This window comes from Phalacrocorax aristotelis, chromosome 8 (genome assembly GCF_949628215.1).
Source record: "Phalacrocorax aristotelis chromosome 8, bGulAri2.1, whole genome shotgun sequence".
NCBI lineage: Eukaryota > Metazoa > Chordata > Aves > Suliformes > Phalacrocoracidae > Phalacrocorax > Phalacrocorax aristotelis.
The window spans coordinates 2,727,607-2,746,959 of record NC_134283.1 but is presented as its reverse complement, the minus strand read 5'-3'; the positions used below and the strand labels follow the sequence as shown (position 1 = coordinate 2,746,959).

The 19,353-nt window shown below is 51.0% G+C and overlaps 1 protein-coding gene across 1 annotated transcript in view; it reads right to left on the bottom strand.

Annotated features, from left to right (window-relative positions):
• Positions 1-454: 454 nt before the first annotated feature.
• Positions 455-19,353, bottom strand: part of SLC7A5 (solute carrier family 7 member 5) — a 41,953-nt gene continuing 23,054 nt past the window's right edge. The window contains exons 3-10 of the mRNA XM_075101198.1: positions 14,899-15,004; positions 13,692-13,736; positions 12,192-12,315; positions 11,218-11,321; positions 10,343-10,439; positions 9,881-10,030; positions 8,569-8,746; positions 455-6,711 (exon numbers count right to left, since the gene is read on the bottom strand). Coding sequence (XP_074957299.1) covers positions 6,656-6,711; positions 8,569-8,746; positions 9,881-10,030; positions 10,343-10,439; positions 11,218-11,321; positions 12,192-12,315; positions 13,692-13,736; positions 14,899-15,004 — 860 coding nt within the window. The 3' untranslated portion in view covers positions 455-6,655. The remainder of the gene's footprint in view (positions 6,712-8,568; positions 8,747-9,880; positions 10,031-10,342; positions 10,440-11,217; positions 11,322-12,191; positions 12,316-13,691; positions 13,737-14,898; positions 15,005-19,353) is intronic.

The following is a 19,353-nucleotide window of genomic DNA, read 5'->3' as shown; positions in this document are numbered from 1 at the left end:
CCCCCTCCAACCAGGGCTCCTGCAGACAGAGCATCTCGCTAGCGTGGAAGGACACGGGGAGGAGGGATTGCAGCAGACGATCACTTTCCCCATATGAAGTTTGATACCTCCCTGCTGCTAGACATTTCTTTTGGCTGCAAGCTTCTACCAGCAGCGTGAGCAGCATCTGTCATAAAACCATGCAGACACACGCGGGGCATCCATCTTCTGCTCCCACCTCTTGCCCAAAGCTCGCCCGCTTTCCCATTCCCTTAGATTTAACACATGCAAACCCAGAAACGGTAACTGGAGTTTAAAAAGAGGAGGATGGTGATAGAGGAACAGGTGCTGTCATTGCTAGGCTGTGCTCCCAGGGCCGTCTGCAAGAGGAACGCGCGGAAACCCAGGGCTCGGGTGCTGGTGGATGGGGACTAAACAAGCCAGCTCTTCGCAAAATAAAAGTTTTAGAGGCAAAGACCTGCAACAAGAGTTGTAATTCAGCTTTCTTTGTTAAAAAAAAAAAAACCAAAATGAAACAACAACCCAAAACATAGAACAACCCAAACATTTAACAGATTTGTTAACCACAGACATAAAAGAATCAAGAAATACTCGAAAAAATACATTGCAAGAGACGTCTTGTTTTACAAGGCAATTTGATTAAGTTACTACGGGCTGACCAGCACTCGGTCAGTCGCGGAATAGCTGTGTCGACAGGAACACAAACATTGTAAATAGACAGCGCTTACTGTAGAAGTATTAAGACTAAAAGATATTTACCCCTTAAAATAAATAGAATTTCATCTACAGCAACATTTAAATTAGTAAAATATTTTTAAAGCAACCAAATAAAATTGTAAATCAGATCTAGATTTTTCTTCTGTAGGTTAAGATCCTTTTATTCTTTTTTTAAAAAAAAAAAACACCAACAAAAATATGAACTTTAGAAGAAAGGTATCTCTGAAAAGTCAGATTATTCACTAGAAGTGAATTTCACCCTCCTTTTATTCTGCGGGCCAGCGCAGGGTCCAGGTACCACTTAAAATTCCTCCTTCGCCAGGATTTAGGTGGGACACGGACCTCACCCCGGCCTCTGAACAAATCAGGGCTTTTTTTTTTCCCCCTTCCCTACGTGTGAAATTCACCCCAGCGCAGGAGGCGCAGCCAGACCCCGCAGCCCCGCGTCCCGCTGGCGGGGCCGCGGGAGGGCACCTGAGCCCCTGCAGAGCCCCTGCACCGAGATGAACGTCACCCAACGGGAATAGTTTAGGTGTAGATATACAGTCTCTTGTAGGCCATTTAAAAATTAATTCGATATTTAAAAAAATACGTTTGGTGGGTTTTTTTTTCCTCATTAACACTACAACAGCTGGAGGAAGCAACCCCTTCTCACGCAAGGAACAGGGGGCTAAAAGCAAAGAAATAATCCTCCGGGCATCGGCTCCTAACCCAAGCCGCGTTTCCTACGCGCAGCTGAACGGCACTCAGCTTCGACCCGCAGCAGCACGCCGCACACGCGCACCCCCCCGCCCCCGCTGCTAGTTCCAGTTCGGACCGTGTAAACTGGGAAGAAGTTCTCAAGTGTGGGTGAAAGCGGTGTAAGGCTGGCCAGCTGTAACTCCTCACAAAGCCACCAGAAATGAAGAGCCCCTCGAGCATCCCCCAGCGCCGAGGTCTCGCGGGATGCCCTGGCACGGGCAGGGGTCCCTGGCAGAGGCGCGGGAGCAGATGCCCGTCGCCGCAGGGAGCCGGCTGCCGCGCTCGCTGGTTGGCAGCCAAGCGCCGCCGGCTCCAGCCACGCCGGCCCGTCCCGCGGCCAGAGACGCTCGTCGGGCTCCCAGGGCCGGCACAAGGCTGCGATTCAGCCCGTGGGGCTCTGCCGAGGTCACGGCGCTGACCGGCAGACCTCAGCACGAGCCCGCGGGGGACCCGGAGCCGTCTCGCCCCTGGGCTGCCCTTTCCCAAGCTCCAGTAGGAAGCTTTGTTCCAGCCCTTTCTCAGCGGCCAACATCGCCTTCCCCTTTGATCTCATTAGAAACGGAGTTGCGCAACCCGTTGATGGAAAAGCTGGCGTCCCACAAGAATAGCCCCAAACAGCCAGAGCGTTGTGTAACAACAACATTTGGCCGTTTCCTGCTTTTTTTATTTATTTTATTTATTTATTAAAGCTCAGGAACACTGTTGCCTCAGCTAATGGCATGGGTACCTTCCCAGACTGAGAGGAAACCTCCCCCGTGATTCCCCATGGCTGGAGCGAGACTCTGCCACTGCGAACACTGCTCCGTGGTCGGGAAGCCGCGGCCGCGGGGAAGCGCTCTGCTGCAACGCCGCTGCCCCTCGAGGGCTCTGCTCTCGGGGCCGACCCACCGCGGAGGAGCCTGTGGAGGGGCCCGATTTATTCCCCGGCCTGAGCCACCCCCAGGGAGAGGGCTCGGAGAACCACAAAGCCGCTTCTTACGAGTTTCAATCCAGTTGAGAGGTCTTTAAAGTTTGTTCGACAGTGACAGAGTCCCTTTGAACTTAGTATTCACAGAGGGGGCCATTAAAAACAAAAGGACGTTTTCCAGAACGTGGTATCTGAGATGGGAAACACCACAAATACTGCAGGAAGATTAAAAAAAAATAAAAAAAAAAAAGATCCACCTAGGATGACTTAAAACCCCCCCATTTTAGGCCAGGAGCATTTTGCAGGGCTGGTTCCCCTCCCAGTTGGGAAGGTTTCTCATTTAGAAAGAGGAACCCAACGCGTAAGGAAGCGCCTGGCCACCGGCTGCTGCCCAGCCCTGCCCTGCTGTTTAGCAATCCCTATGGGATGCTGTTCTGTGAACACCCCTAACAACAGACTGCCTGGCAGCCTAAATACTTAAAAACGAGCCAAGAAGAGCAATAATCGAAGGGGGATTTAGTCAAGGACCAAGGGACTACTGCAGCACAGCCATCCCTTGCAGAAATACGCAGCCACGGCTCCACGGTTGGACTCGATGGTCTTAACCGTCTTTTCCAACCTAAATGATTCTATTATTCTGCGACTCCCCTGACATGGCTGCTCCAGCTGGACTTGCAGAATACTGTCATATGAAAAAGATTCACGCGGTACCTCGTTTAACTGTAGCTATGGTTTAGGAAAGCAAACTCACGGTCACTGTGGCCGTATGTGTCCTTTGCGGGAAGGGTTCACCTCCCTTGGTGGACTCCAACAGGCGCGACTGATCACGGGCTTGAAAGAGCACAAGCAAACAGAGAAACAACAGAAAAATCTCACATCCAGTGCTGGGAATGATAAGAAATTTTCTGTCAAGTCTCTGCTCTTCCCCTCGCGCTCCGTGACACCTCTCATTCCACGTTTGAGGAAAACAAGCAGCAAGGGGGTCCTTCACGGGGATGTATTCTCTCTTTTTCACACCAAAATCCAGCTGAACGTGGCAAGCCCCCAAGGGCAGCAGACCCTCCTGGTTGCTGATCCGAGTTACAAGCTGGGCAGCTGCTAACAGCGATCTCACCCCTTGGAGTGAAAATTACTTTAGTTGTATTTTCTTTATAAAATGAAATTCCGTTTTACCCCCTCGCTCGTTATCTCCCTAACCTCCAGAAAAAATAACCCAACCTCTTACAGCCACGTCACCAAGCTCTGCTGGAGGGGAACTATCGGGGTCAATGAATCACGGATGAAAGAGATCAGGTTTTTGAAAGGTAGACTTCGAGATGTGAGCTGTGGCCGACCAAATTCAACATTTTTGTCACTCTGTGCTGGTACCTGGTTCAGTTTCTTCCTATACATCTATTGCCATGGAGACGCCGGCGAGATCACCACAAAACATATGGTATCAATGCCAGAGCCAGCAGGTTAGTACAAAAGAAAGATCTTTAGCAGCAAGAGAAGAATCATGAAAATTCATCAAGAGCAAGCAAGCGAGTTAAGGACTTAATTAACATCAGTTAATTAAAAAATATGTCTCACTGTGACATCTCCTCTTTAAAAGCAGCGTGAAAGGTTCACCAAGAGGATATTGTGTCGTGACGGGTCTTTGTCACTGATGAGAGTCATTTAAAGATGTGCCCAAACCTTGCTTGCCCCACGCCTTTGGGAGATTCAGACCTATTTCTGAGCTCTCTGTGGCTTGGACTTGCGTGCTAATTTACATTGGATTGAGGTGGCCGAGTGTTAAAACCCCTTTCCTTCACATCACAGGTAATTCTGCTGGTATATATTAGCACTGAGAGCCCCTACGTTGAACCCAGGCCCTGCGGGAAACCGACCCCGAAACCATTACAGCCAAAAAACTGCCGACCAAGTGGAAGGTGACAGACTGAGGTCCTCTCTCGATGAAGCAGGTCCAGCACAAGCAGCGATTTCCCATCACTACCTTGCCAAAACATCTCAGCCTTCAGCTGGAAGAGGATTCCAAAAGTTGAGTTCAGGATTTATGGTTCACAACCTTATTTACGCAAATGCCTCTCCGCAGGCACTGGAGTCCGGGATGCTCCAATTCATTGCACGTAGGTCCCCGAACAGCCAGGCACTGGCCATAACTTTGGGTTCTTCTGCACCCAACCCAGCTGCAAGCCTCCACAGATTCACTTCGCTCTACGAGAGCTCAACACGTGTCAAGCAGCACCTGAGCTGGCTGGGGTATCTCTACGCTGTGCTGCACTGGAATAAGCAACCTGACAGCAAAGGTTCAGCGTGACGATTGTCGCGCCTATTCCTCCTGCACTGCCTCCGAGCGAAGACGCGTGGTTGGCAAAGAATAGCAAAGAGCTGCACGTAGACGCTCGCTGACATAGCCACGGCTTGAACAGAAGCTGCCACCTGCTGTAACGCACGCTGCCTTTGTGCTAAAGAACTTCTTAAAAGGGCAAAGCACGAGCTAGTACCATTGGTGTCCTTAATGCCTCCTCATCCAAAATAACTCTACGCTAAGAGGAGAATCCCATAGAAAGCATTAGCTCTCGGAGGATCCCGGCTTCCAAACAGCTTAGTTTACAATAATATTGAAGAGAATAAGTAGTTCAACAACCCATTTGCACAAAGCACAAGCACAAAGACCTGTAACAGAGACTGAAGCAGCTCACTTGTGGGACGAAGATGCTTTAGATTTCCAACTACCACCTTGAGCGCAGAGGCATTACGAGAGAGCTGTTCGAGAACTGCAGTCTTGCTGAAAAGGTGAAGCTTTTGACCAAATAAAGCAACATGTTCCTCAGAGGACAGTTTGGATTACTTGAGAACTAGAGGAATTCTGGGTGGGCTCAGGGGTTGGGACTGCACCACCCACAACAGCAAAACAAGATTTCACATGCGGATCGTGGTTTATGCTCAAAGACCACTCCCTGATCGGGGGGATGTTGGTGGGGGCATCTCACCAAGCCAAAGCTGATGCTGCAGTTTTGCACGAAGGAGGAACAGGCCCCCCAGTCCCTGCTTCTTGGACCAAACAGACCATCTACAGCAGACTGAGATTAAAGCCAGGCTCCAGCCAGACGGCGACATCTGCCCCTTTCTACGCCCCCAGAGTTGGTTCCACCTCTGCTGCACGTCCTAGAAGAGACACAGCTTAACGAAGGGCACCGTGACAGGCAATGCACAGACAGACCCCAGGGAATGAGCCAAGGGAATCCCACCCTTATTTTCTCTTTGCAAATGGTTCAGAGGGGCAAACATGAATCACACCAAAGGCAATGAACGGGGCCGACTGGAGAGCGTGATGTTGCTCATCCCATGTTGGATGATGGCCTATCTACAGAAAAACATGGAGTGAGCAAGACAAGGGCTTGGCCTTCTGCTAACTGCAGTTCCCTGGGGTTATCAGGAGGAACTGCACCCTCAGGCCTGCACCGACCCCAGGGCGACGGGACGGGCATTCTGATGGAGAGCATCCTGGAGGACTGGCTCAATAGCAGGGAGATGGCTTGGATCTGAGAGTTAAAAGCCAGGCAGTGGCTGGGGACCCCAAGTGCTCTTGTCAGGAACGCAATCGAAGTCAGATGAGGCATCCCCACATCATTTCTCTGACACTAAATCTGCTCTGCCTTGTCTCACCTAAGTCACTGCCAGGGCACAGAGTCCAAAGCGTCCAGCAGCACGTATTTTGGTGTGAGTTTGTGTGTGTGTGAGCGTGTGAGCCAACATCAGCCAACTGCTGCTTCCCAGCCACCCGCCCTAGACCAGGTAGGCCAGGCTCAGAACCACCCCGCGGCTCTGCCGACAGTCGCAGCCCCAGACACAGGCACACTTGTACAGCTGGCAACACTCAAACCGGGCTTGTGAGCAGATCCACCGTCGTCTGGGGGGGTCCCAGACCCAAACCAAGTAAACATACACAGAACTGAGGTGCAGCCCTCAGTGTCACACACACACACGCAGGCCGATTGGTCTTGCTGCTGCGGACAGGCAGGACCCCTTTGAAGCGGCTGAGAGGAATTCCTCCTCCTGGCCCATGTTCGTACCAAGATCTTCCCATCACAGGGCTGCTCATCTGCCAGGCTAAAGATTGGTGACGGAGGGGCTGGAGGAGGCAAGGCAGAGCTGGGGTTATGGTGTCAGACACGAAAAAGCTCCAATGGGGCGCTCCAGTGCCTAGGTTTCGTTTACGAGGGATCAGAACCGTTTTCTCCTTGTGTCGTCTTAAAATAGTATTGTGCGTTTCCTCGAGCTGAATGTCTCTGCTTTTCCTCCTTATGATTCTTGCGGAACCACTTCCATCAGTTTCTGGCAGACGACTGTTGCGGAGACTGCGGGGGAGAGAGCAAAGTTCAGGTCAGAGATCACAAGCAGGGGCCCAACATATATCGTGGTCTCCGTTCATCATACTCTGCCTCTGCCATTTGCCTCCCCACCATGGTTCTGAGCAAGATTAGTCCAAATACAATTTAAGACTTGAAAGCAAATGAGCCACAGGCTACCCTCTGCTTACGCCCAGCATTTAAATGCGTAACGCTGGGAGCTTTGCTCCTGCAGCAAGGATGCTGTGCTGCCCCGAGGGAGGCGCCGGTACCTCCTGACACCAGTTTTTAATTGAGTGGTGATTCGGTAACTACGTGCAGATGCCAGAACTGCACGCAGCCAAAGCTGAGCCTGGCACAACAGCAGGAGAAGGCATACAAAATACGAGCCGATGCTTTTATTTCCAATTTTGAAGAACTTGGCTGTATGTGCAGCTTCTCTAAAGGCTCGAGTACCCAGGACAGAACCACTCAGCGTACTGAGCACACGCAGAGGCCACCGCCTCGCGCAGAGCAGGGGAAGAGCAAAGGAAGCATTTCAGGGCACCGGAAAGGTGCTAAACTGAAGTTAACTTTATTTTCCCACCCATTATTTCTGGTGGCTGGTGTCCAAAGACGCCTGTACTTTCTGCTGCTCGGCTGTGTGTTCAGAGATCACAAGGCAGTCTTGCCAGGTAAAGCCAACGCTAATTCTAACTACCCACAAAGTCAAACGCAGATCGGTTGGAGGTGATCAAATTATCTGCAGTATATGAATATACGCATGTGTTTGAAGTTCATATGTTTATAACTGGACATTTGCAGGATTATCATTCTGCGTTCTCAGAATATTTTCTGTATTACCCTTGCAAGCCTTTGGTGGTGGAAAACAGTTAATATGGTAATTTGCCACCCAGGCACTGCAAAAATGGCTTTTCCAGGAACTGAGCCTAATACTCAGAACAAAAAAAGTGTGAGAGAGAGACACAGAGATGGGGGGAAAGCAAAAAAAGAAAATAATGAGCGCTGAGTACTGTTAAAAGCCTTTTTCTTCTTCATAAAAAGCATCCAGCTAAGGCTGGGCATTTCTACTTGTCTGCTTTTCTAGGTCAGCCCGTTGTACGAGAGCTGGGAGGCAGATGGTAGAGTTTAGTTACTTGGACAACACGGATTGACTTTCCTGATTCAGTTGTTCAGGCTGAGGTTACATGTGCCAAGCACAGCCTCTCCATCCCTTGAAACCACACCGTGGTGTGGTGTAGGCTGTTGCGAAACCTTATACAAAGATACCTTAAAAACAAACCTCGTAAGAGGAAACATCCAGGGGATTTTCCCCTCCCTCTGCTCCGCTGGCACGTTTTGATGCCAAGGAGAGCTTTGACTGGATCAGAGATGTTAGCACTGGCTAAGCGGTGGATCGGGACTGATTCCGGATTTTCAGCAGTCAAATTGAGGCCAACTGTGCTCAGACTTATGCTGTTACTTCTTTTCCCTTCTTACACCATCAGAAAGGGATTCTGGGCTGACAGAAGTCTTGACCCAGTGCTTTTACAGCAGGCAGAAGAAAGGCGGCAACGTGCTCAGCGAATTACTCTCCACTGCATAACAACCACCTGTTTGTCAGGATTAAAAAAAAAACCCACGGTATTTGGCCCAAACGTTGCAATTATCGCCAGTCAGGGTGCGTGTTGGGTGCTTGGCAGATAAGGTAATCATCAGGTTAAAACTTGCTACCGTTAAAGAAGAATTGATAGGAGCCAAGACAACGGAAGCCTCTGGTACACGAAGGAGAGCCAGTGCTACCAGCTGTAGCACGCTCCCCGGGAAGCTGCTATTTCTGGAGCAAAAGCCAAGGCTGTGCCCTTGTTCTTCACTGGTAATACTTACAGATGCCTTGGAGAATCCACTTGGGCTTGTTTTGCCACCAGACCCCGAAGAAGTAAATAGGGATCCCACTGAAGATGATGGCAAAGCCGATGGCACATTCCTTCGGTGTCGTCCAGAAGGAAACAGCAATGAGGAACAAGCAGGCCAGGATGAAGAAAATGGGCAGGCAGATGTTCACCTGAACAAGGACCCGAAGAACAGGTTAGAAGCTCTATCAGGAGAACAGGGTAAACTTTCCAGTGCAGTTTATCTAGCTGTACAGCCCGGGGAGGGAAGGAGTTCGTGTTCCACCACGGACCCCGATGTGGATGGTGCTCCTGTCCATCCCACTGCTCTGAACAACGGGACCATGACCTTGAACTGCCACGGGGAAGCTATCGATTTAGGCAGTGCTCTTCATCTATACTGGAGAAAACAGACGCAGGCTAACACCTAACATGTACATTTAAAGCGCACAGCAAAACAAAGCATGGAGACGTGGCTTGCCAAGAGCCTTTTTTTGGCCCCCAATTCCATACTTGAATGATCCCTCACAAAAAGCACCTGTACCAAGAGCATCAAACTCAGCAGCAACCACAGCACGAGCCATCGCATCTTCCCGGCAGTTTCTCAGGGGACTTGGCTACACTTGGAGCAGCCAAGCTTTCGGAAGAAAAACCAAAAATCCAAAGGAGACACGCTGCAAAGAGCTCCTTTGGGAGGGCACTGGTACACGTCTGTGAGCTTGTTTCTCTCTGGCTGCTCGTTGCCTGGCAGAGACCTGAGTGTGCTGAGGGATGAGTGAGAAACATGCCTTTAAGGAAGGCAGGCATGCTTGTGGCTGACATGTTCTTGGCCTCCTCCCAGACGGGACACGGTACTGCCAAGCTGGCCAAGGACAAAGAGAACAAGGTTCTCATCTCTGCAGGCGTGGGTTTGTCTGCTTTATTAAAAAACTATTTTAAGTGAATTCCATGATGGCACAGAGTGTTTCACTGAGAGCCACAGCCTGTGATTTGTCCTGGGGAATAAATTAGCCATTGAGAGCTTGCCACTGGGCTACCCCACCAGAACAGCCCGCATCTCTGACACCCAGAGCCTCCTTCACCCTGATGCCCGCCAGGCCACGGCAGCTCTTTGCCCTCCTGCACCGATTTTCATTCAGCAGATTTCCGGGCAGCAGGAAACACAACACAACACAACGCTTCCCCTGCACGCTTGCGATCCCAGTCTCTCTCCCGTACACGACGAGCAGCCGTACTTGCTGAGCCTTCCCTGGTGCTGGGAAGGGACTCAGGGAGGACCCACCACACAGTTACCCCACTGTTCTCACCCTGATGGGCCTTTCCAGCTCCGGCTTCTTGTAACGCAGCCACATCATGCCGATGATGGCCAGAGCCACGCACAGCCAGTTGAAGAAGCTGAAGAAGTTGATGACTGAGAAAATGTTGTCGGAGAAGGCATAGAGCAGGGTCATGATGCACTGCATCCAGAGGAAAAAAAGTCATTAGCGAACGGAATAAGCAAAACCACGTATGTTACAACAGGTATTTTAGAAGAACTACCTGCCAGGAAAGAATCAGGACGATTAGTTCTTACTTATTTAAGCTATTTTCAACTGGTGCCTGGAGTGATTTTGAAACAGAAGTGGAATGTGAGGATATAATGAGAAGGAGAAGGGTCTGGCTGGAGATGGTGCCCACGTAGCCCCGCTCCAGCCACTCTGACGGGATCCCACCCCTGACCTGTTTCCCAATACCGGTCGATGCTCCTCACCACAGACCCAGGTGCTTACCGTAAAGATGAGGGACGGCAGGGGAGTGAGAAGCCTGGGGTGAATCATGGACAGGATTGAAGGCAAGTGTCCTTCTCGGGATCCCACAAAGAACAGCCTGAGGTGGGGGAGACAGAGTGGTTATCACCCCTGCAGCCTTTCAGCCCCGGGCTGGCGTTTGTCTTTAGCACAAAACAAGCGGGGACAGCCCTCAGCGCAGTGCTGAGGCAGCAAGACTGAGACGCCCACGCTCCACGCAGGTTTTCCACCGTAGTGGTGCCTCGCACGACGCCAGCAGCACCCATTTGCTAGTCACTGGCTCGGGAGTGGGGCCCTCCGGGATCAGACCCCAGCACGGGGCGTTCTGCACATACGCAGCGGAAAGTCCCTGTCTGAGAAGGAAGGCTGGAGACGGACAAAGAATGCAAGAAAAGATGTATTTATATCCTCCTTTCCAGAGAGAGCAATTAAGTGACTTTCCTAAGACAACCCAGGGGACGTGCGTCAGAGCTGGAACCATCTCAGTCCCTGTCCTGCCCCGTCCTTTCTCCCCTTTCTGGAGAGATTCTCAGCCCTGAAGTTCCCTAAGTTTCTGCTTTCCATTAAAGCCACTTTCTCAGGCAACATCACTGAGCCCCAAGCCTGTGTTTGTTTATGTTCTAATAACTTCAACAGGACTTTGCCTGTGGAACAGAAAATTAAGAGCACTGACAGGGTTTCCTTTAAACTGGATATGGTTTTAAAGTCTTAGATGTTTTTTCCGCATTCCCCACATGGCCTCCAGACCCTTTAGACTTTGTGACTCCCCACAGCCACTCTTTGGAGGACAACTCCAAATGAAGAGGCATTAAGCATGACTTGTAAACAAATACCAGAAAATTGAGCAAGAAACCTACCGGGAAGAAGTGAAGAGAGATCCGTTAACTGATCCGAAGCACGATAAGCCAACAAAGACGGGTATGATCCAGGACATGACGCCAAGGTGATAGTTCCCAAAATCCTAAATGGGGGGGCAACAAGACAGATATTTCACACCCAGAATGTCCAAAAGAGCTCACAGCTGCCTACAAAGACTTAATATTTGTAGAAATCTGAACAACTGTCATGGCTTAGTACTGAAGCTGTTGTGGCGTTTTCCTTATTGCCATGTGCTGCTCCTCCTTGCCGAAGAAGCAGGATATTTGATCCCGAATATTGATTTCAAGACTTGCAAAGGCACACAACTACAGCCATGCAACGCAGGCTGGCATCTCCTTTAACTCAGCACTGCGCACGTGCAGGCTGGAGTGGCGCTGGGTACCAACCCGAAGGATGGAGCGCTGGCACCTGAATGGCCCAGATCAGCTTATCCTGGACCGGGAGGTTCCCCCTGAAACACTGAACAATCCTGGTCACACGTATTTTGCAAGGTCAGACCATGCTGCTCACTTCTGAAGCAACCGGGATTTCAGACCATGGTGACATTTTAATTAATAGAGGTATTATTTTTCTCTCTTAATTAAAACAAGGAAGATACAGAGAGGGAACAATCTAGTTCAGTATTGACTGAATGACCTTTTCCCATAAATATCATGCTCTGGTAACTGATGACAAGTCATGAGGCCAGCAGCAACCTTGCATATACACAAATTAAGATCAGTGTTAACTGTCTGCCCGCTCTTACTATTGTCTGTGATTAATCCCACCTGGTATCACACTGTTCTGTCCTGCTCCCAACCCAGTTGCTCTTTATCTCCTGTCAAACATCAGCTTTTTTGTAAGCAGCCATGATCAGCATGGAAGAAACCAGGAGATGCATGCAGAGATTGTAAGTCTGATTTAACCAGCCCTGGAAAACAGATGAGCGACATCAGAAATGCACCTATCTTACCACGGCCACGGCGTCGGACTTCAGCATCTGTTCCGTCGACAGGGTCGTGAAGTAAGCCAAGTTTGTCAGCACATAAACCAGAGTGACTACAGGTAGTGAGATGATGATAGCCAGAGGCAGGTTTCTGGGAAGAAAATACAAATTGTAATGGAGCGCCGCAGTTCAGAGCGGAGAGCTGCTGGTGCCAGGGGTCGGCGGCTCGTGCTGCAGCCCTCCTGAGCTCACTTAAACCTGGCTTGAGCCATTCTGCTCTCCTCTGGCTCTTCAGCATGTCCAGTTTCCCAGCCACCCCCCGAGGAGAGGAGAAGATGCCCACACGGGAAGAGCCCGGAGGCTGACAGATGTAGAGTGAAGGATTATGGCAGAAGGGACTTTTTGCATGGAGAGACTCTGGCTGTCTGGGCAAGCGGTAATCCAAGATCACTGCAAAGGCAACTAATTAAAAATACCCCGCTCTGTCTCTTGCTAGCCAGTGGCATTAGCACATGCTTTCTGTTCTGGGCAGAGAAGCGTTTGTGCTGGGGGGGGTTTCTTGTGGGAGATGGAAAGATCAGGGATTTAGTGGGCGGCTTTTAGGCTCCAACTCTCTGCAGCTGGCTGGACTGATGAAACTCAAAGAAAATGAGTTCAGACACAGCCTGAGTGGGTCTGTAAAGACGAGGCTGGGTTGGTACAGATTTGCCTTTCCAAATGGTCTAACTTCATTTGCGAACGGAAACTGAAAAAGGAAACCCTGCTTGATGCCACATATAATTGGTCTAGCGGAGCTCAAAACCACGGGAGGAGAGAGTCAAATACCATGACTGCATTCAGAAGACATGAAAATAATTGCAATCTGCAAAAACTTTTTTTATAACTGTGTTTGTCAAGGAAGGGGCGTATCAAATCTTGTGCTTCCCAGCAGGCACTAATCACTGCCAGGGTCAGCCAGGAAAGGGTTCTTGCACAAGTGACTCTGAAGCTTGTGCTGACAGTGCCTCGTAGGCACCTCCTCTGTGAGCAAAAACGATTTATCAGAAACGCCGTGCTTTGGTGCAGCCCACCCTCATCTCACCCGGTCCCCTGCGTAACCACGAAGGCACGAGCAGTGCAGAAAGCGGCTGTTGCTCAAGAGAACAGGAAGAGCACGTGACAAACATATGTGCACACCAATCCTATTGGGGGAGTTTATACAAGACAGTAATAAAGCCACGAGGGCTTTTTCCTCGCCTATTAATTCAGAGAGGTGCCATGCCAAGGAAGCAGGACTTTCCAGCAACACTGATAATATGAGCAATACAGGAAAGCAGTGTAAGCGACAGCCCTTCTCATAGAGAGATTATTGTTCCCCTTCCCCTATTCCAGGGAGGGAAAACGCCATTAATTTACCTCATTTTCTATTTCCCTAGAAAAAGGCCTCGACTTCTAGGCTGATTAGCAACCCCTGTTACACGCGTGAGGAAAGGGCTTCCCAAGAACAAGTTTTCCTCCCAGGGAAGTCGTCACGGGACACACACCTACCTGTAGGGATTTATCATCTCTTCTGTAACAAAATTCAAGTAATTCCTGTAATTTAAAAAGAACAGTAGTTAATCCCAGTTAGTCCATGGAGTAAATGAAGCCCTTCATCTTACTCATCTGCAAGGAAATTTCAGGAGGGGTAGAGAGACTGAAACCCGCAGTAAAACTCGTGATGGCTGATGCCTAGTCCAAGACCTACGGCACAAAACCTGCAAAGCGCACGCCCTGGATGGTGCTGATGGATCAAGCACGCCATGCTGCCAGCTTCCTTGCAACTGGAGGGGTGATGGCAGGTGAAGAGCTGGACCCACACGCGACAGGGCCACCCTCCAGGCAATAAGGATGGCTGCAGCTGGCCTGTTTTCACAGCAAATTGAACAGGCTCCTTGTGCTCACGAGTGCTCAAAGGGACTGAGGAAGAAGCTCTCCAGGAGTGTCAGCTGGGCGCTCTAAATAATCTGTTGGCATGTAACAGGAGCAGGTCTTATAAGGAGAGGTTGAGGGGCATGGGGGGGTTTAGCCTGGAGAAGAGGGGGCTGAGGGGAGCCCTTCTCGCTCTCTGCAGCTGCCTGAGAGGGGCTGGAGTGAGGGGGGGGTCGGTCTCTGCTCCCAAGTCACCAGTGACAGGGCGAGAGGGAACGGCCTCAAGCTGCGTCAGGGGAGGTTTAGGTTGGAGATGAGGGAAAATGTCTTTAGTGCCAGAGGGGTCAGGCCCTGGCACAGGCTGCCCAGAGAGGTGGGGGAGTCACCGTCCCTGGGGGGGTTCAAACACCGTGCAGACGCGGCACTTCAGGGCACGGTTTAGGAGGCCTGAGGGTGTTGGGTTGGGGGTTGGACTTGATGGTCCTAGAGATGTTTTCCAACCTTAATAACACTATGATTCTATGATCTCTCCTCTGCTAGCTAAACCCACCCCGCTGCCCTCTCTTAACACCACCTAGGAACTGCACCAAGCAACCCATAATCTGCTGCCTCTTCTCAGTCCCATGATCACCACCACTTCTGTGCGCTTCTATGTCCTGGCCAGAAGAAGGGCGTGAAGCGTGACTATTAACATTACTAGAAAACCCGAAGCATCTGCCTCGTTGCCCTGGTTACAAGAAAGATGGGAAGTCCTGGACCACACTCTTCCTGCAAACACAATCTGGGGACAAAGGAATGAACTACAGTATTTAGCACTGAAAAGAGATAAAGGGCTGCATCTTACCATCCTCCATAGGCAAAGAGACCACTGTACAAAGCTAACACAATGTTCCCCACGCCGAATTCACTGCCTTTGAAGGCGTGCTCAGGAGTCAGGTTTGTCACATCACCTGCAGAAAACAAAAACAAGAGCGGATCGATGCAGATGGACCGTGAACCCCAAGGGCCTTTGTGGGTGCTGAAACGGAGAAACCTGGAGGCAAATGCTGCTCTTAGGATCCTTAATTATCGTGCTGATGCATTTCGGGTTATGCTAGAGAGCATGTGCGCGTATTTCTATTGGGCTGATTCCTCCAGTTTTACAGTGTTTAATTCATCCAGAGCAATGCACCGAATAATCAGCCCCAAATATACTTGTCTCAAGCAACTGGCCATTACTGAGTCCTCCGAACTTTCTCACGCTGCAATGTGCTATCACCGAGGTCATCTCCCAGATATCTTCTCCCTGCAAAAAACCCAACATTCTGGGGACCTTCCTGCTAGAAGTTACTATGCAAACAGATATTGTCACATTGTCCTCTCAGCTGAAAGCTGCTTTCATTCGATAAAACCCCAGGACTTCCTCCGCTTCCACCAGCCACCCAGTAAAGCAGAAACCCAGGATTTCCTCTGGTCCCACCAGCCACCTGAGAAAGCAGAGGGTTATGGCAGTCCCTTTGATAGTGGGAAGTCAGGTTCTCTGGGACTTGAATATCAGAAGTTTGCTTCTTTAGGACTTGAATATCAAAAAGTTCCTGTTATGTATCTGCTTTTGAAATAAAAACCCATAAATAGACGACTTGATTGTACCCTTGGTAAGAACTGTCCCTGAGCAGCCAAGGGTTTATTTATTTTTCTTTAAAATGCTCTGCTGTTGTTTTGTTCCCTGCCTTTTGATGTGGAGCCTGGGTGTAGGCCTGGGGTGGTAAAGCCACACTCCCCTCGGGGAGGACGGACGCGGGGAGCGAGGCAGGATTCAGCAGGGCACGTTTGCATCTAGGGAGCCCTGTCAAAGCCCATGTGATTCCTCTTAGGGTACAGATCTTTACTAATCACCCAAGCAACTCCATCACAAGGCAGTCAGCAGGGCCTGGGGCTTAACCCTTCATCTCCCAGCACAAGGTACCCAGGATGTGCATCTGGGGAAAGGAGAGGGATGCTAATATACCTGGCATTTGTCCTCTGGATGGCCTCTCTTCCCATCTCACGCTGGAAACTTTCACTCCCCTATGCCACCAAGAGCCACGCTTGCAGAGGCTGGGTAACTAGTAGAGATGCACGGACCTTTTAATGCCCCGCACTCATCTTTCTAGCAGTGGGAAAAGGGGACTTTTCCCGACAGTCTGCTGGTGCATCTTGCATTCATGGAGCTTCGCAAGGGACTGCTCCAAATCTGTGCCAGTGACACAGAGCTGCCCTGTGTGCGTGGGAGAGCTACAGCTTGTCTTTCCCCCTCTCCGCCCAACCCTCCAGCTCTATCCCCATCCTTTCCATCCTGGGCATTGCTCCCCTTCACCTCCTTTCTCCCTCCTGCTCCTGCTGAGTCCAAACCAGGGCAAAAATATATTCCCTACCACAGTGTCCCAAATGTTCTCTGTTCACAAAACTACCCAGAAAACCAGCTTCCCTCTGCCTTCCTCCCCACCCGGTTGCCATCCCACATGCAAGGGGATGCTGTGGGTGTGAGCTGCAGAAAAGCTGGGACCACAGCAGCAGCACATGCACCGGGCAATCAGGTCTGGGGACACCAGTCTTCCAAGGCTCTACTTGTCCAGATCTCACTGCAGATCGCAGTTCTCCACTGGTCTTGCCTTGTCCCTCTCTCCCAGCACCTCCTTGCTAGGAAGGTCTCTTCTGAGTCTGCCTTGCGATACGCTGGTTGTATTTAATGGCCCTTTAGCCAGTGAATCTCCTTAGCAAAGATCACCAATCGCTTTTTACAAAGTGAGGTTAGAACGTGTACATCAGAGTGTGACAGAAAAGCCAGGAAATGCAGAGCCTGATACAATGCTGCAAGTTTAACCTCAATTCCTGGCTTATAGGTTCAGTCATATAATCTTAATTTAGCATTAATGCCCCAGCTTGGCTGTGAACAGCAAGGCTGAGCAGGAGGTGGGTGTGCATGGTATCACATTCTGCTCCATCCCTTGGGCTCAGCTTTCCTGAGGTTATTTTCTGCCCCTCCTGAATAAATTACCAGTCTAATTCTTTCCAGGTCTTTTGTTATGGGAATAAGATGGACTTTTTGTTAACAGTGGCTGTAATGAGCTACTGGAATGGCTCAGGGATGGACTAGGAGAGCAGGGGAGCTCTCCAGACGTTTCAAACACCCCTCAGGACGTCTCTTCTCAAAGGTCTGCTTGTGCTCTGCCAGTAGCCCGCTCCCACCAGGGCCGAGGGGTCACCACCTCCACCACGTCCGGAGGATGCTCTGATCCAGGAGGAGCCAGGGCACAAGCAGCATCACGCTGCAGGCTCACACCTCCATTTCTTGTCCACAGCTGGACACCAGCTTCCATGGAAAGCCGCTTTCTGTTTGTCACAAGTAAAAAGCTCTCAGGCCAAACGTGTTTTTTGGTGTTTTTCTTTTTAAACTGAGGCATCTGCAGATTTCGCTCTGCGCCTTCTCAAACCTCGCACAGAAACCATGTGCTGCTGCCTCCAAGGAAGGGCTGAGCTGCTGCCCTCGCCCAGCTGGCCGGGGGGGAAAGCATCGGCGGTCCCCAGCCCAAAACCACATGCCTGGATTCAGGATGTGCCACCCGCTTGGGAACCACGGGCATCTTCAGCCTCTGGGCAAGGAAGGGTCCAAGCCCACTTCGGTGGCCTGCTGGGCTGTACGGACACTTTGGCTGCGTGTCAGGACCGCCTGTCCTCCAGGACACAAGAGCAAAGAGGCGGGAAAGGCAGCGTGGGACCGCTACGGGAGCGGCGCTGAAGCAAAGACATTAAAACAAAGCCTGGCATTTCATGACGCTGTGGGTGGGCAGGGGTGGCGGACGGAGGGACGGATGGGTGGGACGGGACTAATTACTCACACGCCTTTTCCTTGCACCCGCCGCGGCACGCACCTAACCCATCTCTCTGAAGCACCGAAATGCACCTACTGGCAAAGGAGTGGCGAGCCAGCGTGGAGGCAGCCAGGAGGGGAGGCTAGGTAGGAAGGAGGGGGCTTTTTGTTCCTCCCCAACACCTGAGGAGCTGACACCACCCTGCCCCTTTCCCTGCCTCACCTAGCAAGAGTTGTAGCTCTCCAAAAACGCGCAGCGAGTTGCTAAACTTCACGTCTCTATGCTCCCATGGTAACACGGGTTCAGTAACATGTCAGAGCATGATTAAATAACTACAGGAGCCGAGATCTATCCCTTCCCACTCCAAGGGGACAAGCTCGTACTCTCAGGTGTCCACATGACGCTCTTCTGCTACAACTTTTGCATCTTTCATGCTTTACCTCTTCCTGGTTGCACGACAGGAGCCTGGGCTCCTTAACAAACATGGTCTGAAGATTGCAGCCCAGCAGAGCAGCCATCCTCTCCCACCGCCTCCGCAAAGCTCTGTCCCACCCTGCCGGCCAGCAGATCTCCATAAAGATAATTCATGCCCACCAGCGACGCCTTTACAGACGTAACTGGCACCACATTATACATCTTGGGGCAAAAAAACCAAGCTCCAGCAGTGATGCAAGAAGGGCATCCCAGATACAGTGAGTGAGCTGTGACTGTACCTGTCTTGCCCCGATCTTGTTAGCAGCCAGATCCTTGGAAGAGAAATCCACCACACAGGTACCTCCCATGGTGCAGAAGACCCAGAGGTGCGCTGGAGGCTGAGAAAGCGTCCAGGGAGCACCACGTGACCCCTTCGTTCTGACACTTACCCACTGATGCTTGCAATTTGCCCCAGCTGGAGACTGGGGGTACTGGGCAGATGGTCCAGCATGGTCATTCTTACCTCCTTCCTCCAATACAAACACCCATTAAGACTCGCTGTGCCAAATGGAGGTATGAACCTCAGTTCCAGACGCTCTGCACTTTTCAAGCCTGAACGTGCAGTTCAAGCCTCCAGACTTTGCAGGTTTGCATTGCAGACTTTGGATCAAATCAAGGGTTACCAATCTGCAGGTGAGGCTGCCAAGCATGGCCTCGACGGCTCTGGTGGAGCGAGAGGTCCGTAAGGGAGAGCGTCCTGGGCAAAGGCGTGCTCTGCCCACCCCCCTGGCTCCCCTGTCCTGCTCTCTAGGCAATGCCCTGCCTGTGCCCGGCACCCCGGCGATCTGAAACCTGGTTTGAACTGGCTGTTCTACTGCACTCTGCTCTACAATTAACCAAATTAAGGTAACAAGCTCTGACATAAACCCCATTTGCTGATCTCGCCAGCTGCCAAGACTCTGCTAATTGCACCGGCAAGCGATGGGTCACCTGGGGCCTTTCTGCAGGAGGGACCTATTTCGGGTCCACGCGCTGCTTGTTCAGACCCTTTCTTT